At 39.6% G+C, this 9,873-nt stretch overlaps 1 protein-coding gene across 1 annotated transcript in view; it reads left to right on the top strand.

Moving 5' to 3' along the window:
- The window catches only part of LOC114048665 (small nuclear ribonucleoprotein-associated protein N), a 14,185-nt gene extending 4,533 nt beyond the window's left edge, over positions 1–9,652 (top strand). The window contains exons 4-7 of the mRNA XM_027869718.1: positions 1,552–1,704; positions 8,373–8,511; positions 8,884–9,009; positions 9,505–9,652. Coding sequence (XP_027725519.1) covers positions 1,552–1,704; positions 8,373–8,511; positions 8,884–9,009; positions 9,505–9,542 — 456 coding nt within the window. The 3' untranslated portion in view covers positions 9,543–9,652. The remainder of the gene's footprint in view (positions 1–1,551; positions 1,705–8,372; positions 8,512–8,883; positions 9,010–9,504) is intronic.
- The last annotated feature ends 221 nt before the right edge of the window (positions 9,653–9,873 follow it).

Genomic DNA, 9,873 nt, shown 5'->3' with positions numbered 1-9,873 from the left:
TATCTATCTATCTATCTATCTATCTATCTATCTATCTATCTATCTATCTCTCTATCTCTCTATCTCTCTATCTATCTCTCTGTCTGTCTTTCTATATATTGATGGAATCCATTAATGCCAACCTATATTTCCAAATGAATAAAGGTGTCTTAATGAAATTTTGTAGCAAAATTGGAGAAAAAAATGTTTTTTTCATGCTGGAAAATTACTGTATGTAGTATATATGTTTGATACGTATGATATTTCATAGGGGAAAATTGTCACTAGTGTTGAAATTTTATCCTTGAATCCTTCTTTGTATTGTTTGGAACATTAGGATTTCATAGATCAGAGTTTGGGAAATGCAGTTGTTTGTCTGTTTTTTGAATTTAAAGATATGTTTATTTATTTATTTTTTATTTGATTTTATTAATTTATTTTGATTTATCAGTAATCACTTCCATATGCTTTTGAGTTTAAAATTTTTCTCCCCCTTCCTCCCCACCACCCTCCCCAAAATGGTACACAATCTGATATAGGCTATACATGTACATTCCTATTTTTACATTAGTGATGTTGTAAGTAAGAATTAGAACCAATAGGAGGAACCACCAGAAAGAGGAAACAAAACTCAACAGAAGGAAAAAAAAAATAGCAAATAGTATTCTTTGATCTGCATTCAAACTCCATAGTTCTTTTTTTGGATGTGGATAGCATTTTCCATCACGAAGCCTTTGGAGATGTCTTAGATCCTTATATTGCTGGGAAGGGTTAAGTTTATCAATATTAGTCATCACACAACATGGCTGTTATTGTGTACAACATTCTTTTGGTTCTGCTCATTTCACTCAGCATCAGACCATACAAGTCTTTCCAGGTTTTTCTGAAGTCAGCCTGTTTATCATTTCTTATAGCACAATAGTATTCCATTACATTCATATGCCATAACCTGTTCAGCCATTCCCCAATTGGTGGGCATCCTCTCAATTTCCAATTCTTTGTCACCACAAAAAGAGCTGCTATGAATATTTTTGTACATGTGGGTCCTTTTCCCATTTGTATGATGTTGTCTTCACACATTGCAATGGGACTATCTTGGGCAACAGCCATTCGATTTATTCTGTTTAGGTCTAAAAGGCAGGACCAGGAGGAGCAGTGGCAGAGAGGCAAGTTTCAGGTCAATGTAACTCTTTCCCCTCCATGTTTTTCTTGTTTTATAATGATCCTGAGAGCATTTAAGGAGCTCATGGAGAAATGCTGGCTAATGGAGGATTTTGGTTGATAAAATGCTGCATAAGCCAAGGCTTATGTTCCATTTTGATAATATCCTTTCATGAATATTAATATAAGCGTGTGAACTATGGTTTATAAACTTTTTGCTGTTGTTGCATATTTGGGTATTGACAGCAGGCTATGAGCATGGGAAGTGGTGTTTGTGGTTTGCGAGGGGCTAGTGACATTTTGTGTTCCTGCACTAAGTATTGAGCTTTAGTTGCTAGCCTGCCTGCAAAATATGGTCATATTTAGTCTTTGCTTCCCCATAAATGACTTCTTATGTTTTTCTTTTTTCAGACAGGCATTGCCCGTGTGCCGTTAGCTGGAGCTGCAGGAGGCCCTGGGATTGGCAGGGCTGCAGGCAGAGGTGTGCCAGCTGGTGTTCCTATGCCCCAGGCTCCTGCAGGCTTAGCAGGACCTGTCCGGGGAGTTGGTGGGCCTTCCCAACAGGTGAGGAGCTGGGTGACCATGGCATCTTCCATCAGTAGATAAATAAGCTCTTATTAAATGCCTACAATGTGTAAGGGGCTCATTTTGTCAGGGGAAATAAAGTCAGGGCATGGATATTGGGAATCATCTAAAGGATAGGTTCCATCAATAGCAGGTGTGTTAAGGCCTTAAATCCCAGAGTATATTCCTGGAGAGTACAACCAGGTATTCAGGACAGCATTTGAACCTTTTTCTTGGAATGCTGTAGGTAACAATCCAGGCTTCCCGAGTAGAGCAAAACCCTGGTGATATCTCCCCTCTCCACTTCTCACTTACCCCGCTTTCTCCCTAGGATTTATTGTACACAATAAGTACTTAATGAATGAGGAGTGTGAATAATCCTCCATTGGATTATAAACTTTATGAGAGTAGGATCTGTGTTGTATTTCATTTAATATTCGGTGGGGTGCAGGTGAATTTTCAATCAATCAAAGGGTATTTATTTTTGTTCTTATTTTAAACATTTTTATTGATATCTTTTACTCTTATATCACCTAACATTGCTGAATATATCCTTTGCTCTCCTCCTCCCAGAGAGCCATCCCTTATAACAGAATAAAAAAGAGGAAAAAAATGTTGAGTAAAACTAGCCAGAGCATCAAAAAAGTCTCACATTCCCTGTGATGTTCCAAGCCTACAGTCCCCCATCTTTGCCAAGAAGGAAAGGAGGTGCTTTCTCACAGCTTTTTTTTTTTTGAGGCAATAGGGGTTAAGTGACTTGCCCAGAGTCACACAGCTAGCTACTAAGTGTCTGAAGTCAAATTTGAACTCAGGTCCTCCTGACTCCAGGGCTCTGTCCACTGTGCCACCTAGCTGCCCCCACACAGCTCTTCTTTTAAGACCAAACTTGGTCACTATAATTTCACCAGTTGCAGAGGTTTTGTTGTTCTTTTCCTTTATGTTGTGGTTAATGTGTATATTATTTTCCTGGCTCTGCTTACTTCACTTTGTATCAGTTCATATAAATCTTCCCTTGCTTAATTATAGTCATTTCTTGCAGCACAATCATATTCTATTCATATACTACATCTAGCAGTACCTCAATCATTTGAGCATTTACTTTGTATTCAAGTTGACAAGTATGTATTAAGCACCTACCATGCACTGCTGTATGTATTTTAGTGCATGTGGTGCCTGTTTTATCATTTACATTCTTGTGGTAGATGCCTAGTGGTTGAAGACATTTTAGTCACTTTCTTCTACATAATTCCAAATCACTTTCCAAAATGGTTGGGCAAATTCACAAATCCACCAGTGCTGCTTTAGTGTGCCTGCCTACCTTTCCACTACTCCAATTTCCATCTTTTGTTATCTTTGCTAATTTGCTAGTTGTGAGATGGAACTTCAGAATTGTTTTGATTTGGTTTTCCTTTGTTATTATTAGTTGTGGAGCGTTCTTTCCTATGGTGGTTAATATTTTCCGGTTTTTTAAGACCTTTTATTTTTGTTTTTTGTCCAGATCTTTTGACCACTTACCTATTGAGCTTTTGTGGCTAGGTATTGCAGTGGATTGAATGCTAGACTTGCAGATATGAGTTCAAATTCTGCCTTTGACCCTAGCTGTGTAACTCTGGGCAAGTCACTTAAGCTGTCCTCCTCACTTTCCTCATCTGTAACGTGCTGATTACAATATCATCTACCTCCCAGGGTAGTTGTGAAGGTAAAATGTCTGTACATCTCAGTTCTCCGCAGCAAGCATTTATTAAGTACACATTACATGCCAGGCATTATCCAAGGGCCTGGGGATACAAAGACAAAAATGAAATAGTCCCTGGCCATAAGCTTACATTCTATCAGGTGTGATGATGGATACATAAGTTAGTATATATGAATACATATAAAATAAGTAAAAAGTAATTTGGGGAGGGAAGGCAGTAGGAGCTGGTCAGTACATGAGCTGAGTCTTGAAGGAAATAAAGGATTCTAAGAGGCAGAGGTAAGGTGGGAGTGAATTTCAGGCATGGGAAAAGAAAGAAGCATGGAGTGTCTTATGTCAAGAACTTTCAGAAGGCTAGTTTGGCTAGGTTGTGGCATACGTGAAGGGGAAAGTAAGTAACGTAAGCGTTTATTTAAATCAAGGGAGTTTGGGGCCTGATTATGAAGGGCTTAAATGAGAAACAGTTTATTTATCTTTGATCCTGAAGGCCAATAGAGAGCCACTGGAGTTTTGAATAGAGTAGTAACAGTGTCAGACTTGACTCCTGAGGCAGTTTACTTTGGCAGCTGATTGATTTGAAGGGTCAAGGAGAGTGAGAAATCAGAGGTAGTAAGTATTTAATAAATGTTGAATTGACTTGAATCCCTGTGCTTCAAAGTTCAGAATCCCCCAGTTGCTGACTGGTATTCCTAGCAGAGAACTGGTCAATTATTTATGGAGTTCCAGGTGGTAGTATTCTATTAATTCTTTATATCCTTTTTTTTTGTTTGTTTTTGCTAGGCAGTGGGGTTAAGTGACTTGCCCAGAGTCACGCAGCTAGTAAGTGTCAAGTGTCTAGTCAGATTTGAATTCAGGTCCTCCTGACTCCAGGGCCGGTGCTGTATCCACTGCACCATCTAGCTGCCCCGTATTCTATTAATTCTTCACTAATTCTAATAATAGTTCATATCTCTGTAAACTTTAGGTTTTTTACCACTACCTTGTGAGTTAATAGACAAAGCAAATAAAATTATTACCATTTTACAGATGAGAGGTTAAATGCTTTACCCAATGTCACATAGCAATAAGCATTGAGTAAAGAGGATAAATTAATTTTGAAAAAGTGTTTATTAAGTGTTTACTACATGTTAAGTACTGGGCTAAACACTGTGGATACAAATAGAAAAGAGACGGTCTATGCCATCAAAGAGCTTTCATTTTAATGAGGGGAGACTGTACCTACAGGGGAGTAGAAGTTCCTGCGATGGTGAATGGATTGAGAAGGGAGTGGCCATGGCAAAAGGTGGGAGAGCTTAGGGGTATGGTGGGGGGGTGGGGGTACTATCCTTGAGGCATTAGGCCAGAAAGAGGCCAGGTGAAAAGTGAAAGCTGGCTGTGGTGTGCCAGGCAAGGTACTCAGCAGTCGCGGTGGTACAGCTCTGGACCTGCAAAGGTGAGGGACCCGGGCCTGGTCTCTGCTGCAGAGGGTTCGGAGGCAGGCACCAAGATGGTGAGCATGTGAGGTAGAGCATGAGTTTGTTCTGACTCCAAGTCTTCCCATTGGAAGTGAAGTTGTGTATTAGGTTCTGGAGGGTATGTAAAAGAAATAGAAGATGAATTCCCTTCACGAGTGCTTTCCTTACTTTTTAAAATTTAGTTTTTTAAAATAATGAACTTGACAAATATCAACAAACATGAACATTTCCTTATATAAGGAACAGTAAAGTGAAACAAGTCAAGCAAAACAAATCTGCATATTGGTTATATCTGATTCTGAACCTCTTATCTACCTGTAGTGGTGGGAGCATGATTCTTCATCGGTCTACTGGGGTTGTGGTTGGTCATTGCAGTAATTATAGTGCTTAAGTCTTTCACAGTTGATTTCCTTTACATTGTTTTAATTGTTGTAAACATTGTTCTCCTGGTTCTGTTTACTTCACCCTATGTTAGTTCATATGAATCCTCCCAGATTTTTCTTATTCTGTTCCTTTCATGACTTTTGTGGACCAATAATCCCATTCATACTTAGAATAATAATAATCCCATTTGTATTCATCCCGTTCAGATTCATACAACACAGTTTGTTTAGCCATTCTCTAATTGATGAAGACCCACTTTGTTACAACAAAAAGTTCTGCCCTAAATGTTTTTGTGCATTTGGAAAGGAAGGATGGAGCCAGATGGTACGGGGTCTTGAACAGCAGTCTAAAGACCATGAAACAACGTGGCCAGAACCACGCAACTCTGGTGATATGCAAAATGAGCTGAGGAGACCAGGGGCCGGCAAAACCACTAGGATGCTATTATCTTTCTTTTCTTTGATCTCTTTGGGATAGGTGCCTACTAGGAATATCTCTTGGTCAGGGTTGTGCACGGTTTAGTGACTTTTAGGGGTGTAGATTGAAACTGCTTTCCAGAATGACTGGATCATTTCGAAGGTCATCGAATATGCCAGTCCTTCCACATCTTCTTCAGCAATTGTCATTATCTTTTTTTGCCCTCTTTGCCAGTCTGATAGTTGTGAGATGGAACCTCAGAGTTGTTGTTTTAATACACAATCACTGTATTTTAACATTTCATCTAATTACCACCACCTATAAAGTAGCAAAACATCACATGAATTTTCATGAAACTTAGGAGAACTGAAACTAATCAACCAATAAATTAATATTTATAGTTTCCATGGGTGCAGTCAACTTTACTATTTCCCTTCTATATTTGGAAAACATGATTAGCTTGCTGTTCTGCAGAGACAGATATCAATATGAGGATCAGCATTAATTTTACAGGCAAAAGAGCTCAGTAAATCTTTGTACTGGAAAAAAACCCTATTTTCTCAGAGATCTCAGCATTTACTTTGTGACTATTCTAATCAGGAACCAGCTTCCAATATTAAAAAACAAACCAGAAATTCATCACCAATAGAAAACTTAATTTGATGTTTATAGCTTTATCCTTAGTCTCTCTTTTATTTATAAGTTGGCTGTTCTTCCTAGCCTTCATTTCTTTTGCATGTCAAGTTTTAAAGACTTCTAACCATTTTGCCAATTTTACTTACTCTTACATTTAGCCAAATTAAATGAGAATGCTGAGTATTTCCTAAACTTCAAAAGTCCTTAATAGCTTATTCATTGTATTTGGAGATTTTCAGTTTTCTCATTGAGGAAAAAAAAATCAATCCATAGCTCAACCTTACAGATTGTCCATCTCCTACTTCTACTATACAGTCATTGCTAGTAAATTTTGGTATATGTTGTCTTAATTTCTATTGCATGGGGAGAGAAAAATCACCAAGAAAATCAGTAACTATCATGTGGAAAGTCTTGAAAGTCCATGTTTTGCCCTCAGGGTTCAGTTACTGTCTTTCACCCACTCCTCAATCCGTTTTGTTATCTGATCTGTCTCTGTATCTTTATAGTTCTTCTGGTTCATTGCTGGGCAACTAGTGCTTTATTTCATTTCTGCAAGAGGCCATGGCTTCTTCATAAAGGATTTGGAAAATTTCACGTTGAATATTGTCCTGTACTTTCTTTATATCATATCTCCTGTTTTCAAGGCTTTAATATGGAATTGTCTGTTTGAAGGACAAAAACTATATGAAACCGTAGTTGGAGGAAGAAGTTACAACCTGGTAATTAACAATAACTCTACTTTCTTTCATTTTATTTTCAAACTCATCAACTACTCTGTCTTCATCCAAAAGGAGACACTGGTATTCTTTATCAAAGCCATCACATAACTGTCATTGTGTAAAATCACCCACATTGTGTATGTCAGTTCTGTTCTCGATGCAAGTTGTGGTCTTTCCAACCTTCCCACCTTATGGTTGAAGGGGTCTGACGCCACCGAACTGCCTGCTCTCTACTCAGAGAGAGGACAGTGAGGCTTCTCAGAATTGTTTTATTTCACTTTTCTCATTGCTAGTGATTTGGAGCCATTTTTCATATGGTTATTGTTTACTCTCTTATCTTTTAAGAATTGCCTCTTCCTCTCCTTGGATCATTATTTATTAAAAAATAACTCATTCTTATACATTTGAATCAGTTCACCATTATGTCTTACATACCACACTTTTCCTAGAGAAATTTGTTTAAAAGGCTTTTTCCCCCAACTAAAATGTTCTAATTCATACTGCATTGCTTTAACTTTTGCAAAACCTTTTCAGTTTTATCTGACTTTTCTGTTAATGGCACTACCCCCTTTCAGTCGCCTAGGTTTGAAATTTCAGAGTCATTTTTGATTATTCTCTCTCCTTCACCTTCCCCCAACATCTAACTAGCTGCCAAATCCTTTCTGTTCCACGTCTGAAATGTCTCTTCTACCTTTTCTTCTGTTTTATTCCTATTGCTACTCTCTAGTTCAGGCTTTTGTTATCTCTTGACTTGAAGTATGGTAATAGCATCCTAGTGGTTTTGCCGGCCCCTGGTCCCCCCAGCACATTTTACAGATTACCAGGGCTGTCTTATTATTGTGTGGTTCTGGCCATGTTGTTTCATGGTCTTTAGACAGGTGTTTCAAGACCCTGCACCATCTGGCTCCATCCTTCCTTTTAGTCTTATCCCATGTTTGCCTTAAAGCATTAGAGAAATATGAAATGGTGATGATGAATGTCTGCTTTACATTCCTAACATACCAGCTATTCCACTGTTCTCTTTCTTGTTTTCCTGGTTTTTTGCCCTCCTGCATTTGTTAATATCAACTTCTCAGGTATCTTTTTATACGTGTCTATTGCAATTTGTGAGGGGAGGGGTGTATAGATCCTTCTTCTTTGGGTTTCCCAAACACTTTGTTTTATACCCATCTAATGTTTAAATTATATATTATTATAGCCATCTGTATTGGTATTTTATTCTCAGACTAAGCTTGATGAAGGCAGGGGTCATGTTTTTTCTAGACTTGGTATCTCCTCCAGTGCCCTGCATATAGTAGGTGCTTCATAAGTGCTTGTATTTTTATTTGTGTTTTACTGTCACCACCCTCTGTACCTTTTTAGGTGATGACCCCCCAGGCAAGAGGGACTGTAGCAGCTGCTGCAGTTGCTGCCACGGCCAGTATTGCAGGAGCTCCAACACAGTATCCCCCTGGCCGAGGAACTCCTCCCCCACCTGTGAGCCGAGGGACGCCTCCTCCAGGTAAAGCGTCCTTGGATAGAAGCTGTACTAGTTGGTGGTTAAGGCCTCAGCTGGATTGGTGATGAAACCTAACTGTGTCTGAACCTGATGAGGAGTTTGAATTACTCAGCAGGATTACTCTGAGGTCCAGCCTGGATGACTGTCCAGGGGCTCAGGTCATACTCTTTCCTAGGAGAAGGGCCCTGGCTTCTGGGTGTGAGTCATCTTTGAGCTAGGAACAGCCAGCAAGTGGATGACGGAGCTGGAGACCGTGGCTCTGTATGCAGAGCTCTTGTCTCCTTTTGTTACCTGGCTTTCACTTTTTCCCCTTCATGCTACTCCTTACAATTTTCATACAACACTAAATTGTTCTCTGGAACTTCTTTGTTGTAGGCATGATGGCTCCTCCTCCTGGAATGAGACCTCCCATGGGCCCCCCAATGGGGATGCCCCCTGGTCGAGGTGCACCAATGGGGATGCCCCCTCCTGGCATGAGACCCCCTCCTCCTGGAATGAGAGGTGAGTGGGACAGTTGCATTTGCAGCTCAGATATGGTCAGTGTAGATTTTGTTGCTACTATTCTTTTCAGCCTGAGCTCTCTCCTTGGGAGCTAGGCCTCTGGTATTTATGGGCCTGCACAACAGAACATAAGTTGAAACCATAGATGTGTTGATCAGACTTCCCTGGAAGTGATTTTAGTCAGACCCATTTTCTTGTCATTGCTTATGTGGGTAGGGTTAATAGCTCCACTGAGCTCTGAATCCCCTTTGCTTTCATACCCATGGGTTTTGTCTTCCAGGAAGGATTAGATATTTATTAAGTATCTGACCCTGGACCAAGTAATTTTTCCTTTCTGAGCCTCATTTTCTTCCACTGTATAAAAGGGATAATAATAATATTTTTGTTACGTACCTCTTGGAGCTGTTGTGATGAAAATGCTTTGTAAACTTTAAAGCATCTTAGAAATGTGAATTGTTATGTCTCTCTCATGGGACTCCTTTGTTTCCCTTATAGGTCCCCCTCCCCCAGGAATGCGCCCACCAAGACCTTAGGATTCCTCGGCTGCTGTGATGCTGCCTCTGACTGGAGGCTGTATATAGTTTTGTGGGCTTTTTGTATAAAGTGTGCTGCTTTTAAATCGATTCATAATAAACTCTTGGGGAAAAAACCTTCGGTGTTACTGTTGGGTATTTTCTGTGCCTGTTGGAAGGGTTGGGAGGGAGTGAAGAATTTAAACCCCCTAAGACTACCCTGGTTGTTGCATGGGCTATCCTAGAGGAGATGGTTCTTTCATCTGAATTACCTTTATTCCTTTTTTATTCATCTAGATGACTTTGGATGCCTTCCTCCGTTATGATAATCATGGATTCAGTTCCCTGCTTT

Source organism: Vombatus ursinus, unplaced genomic scaffold (assembly GCF_900497805.2).
Source record: "Vombatus ursinus unplaced genomic scaffold, bare-nosed wombat genome assembly UNPS02014793.1, whole genome shotgun sequence".
NCBI lineage: Eukaryota > Metazoa > Chordata > Mammalia > Diprotodontia > Vombatidae > Vombatus > Vombatus ursinus.
This window is presented reverse-complemented; position numbering and strand designations above follow the sequence as displayed.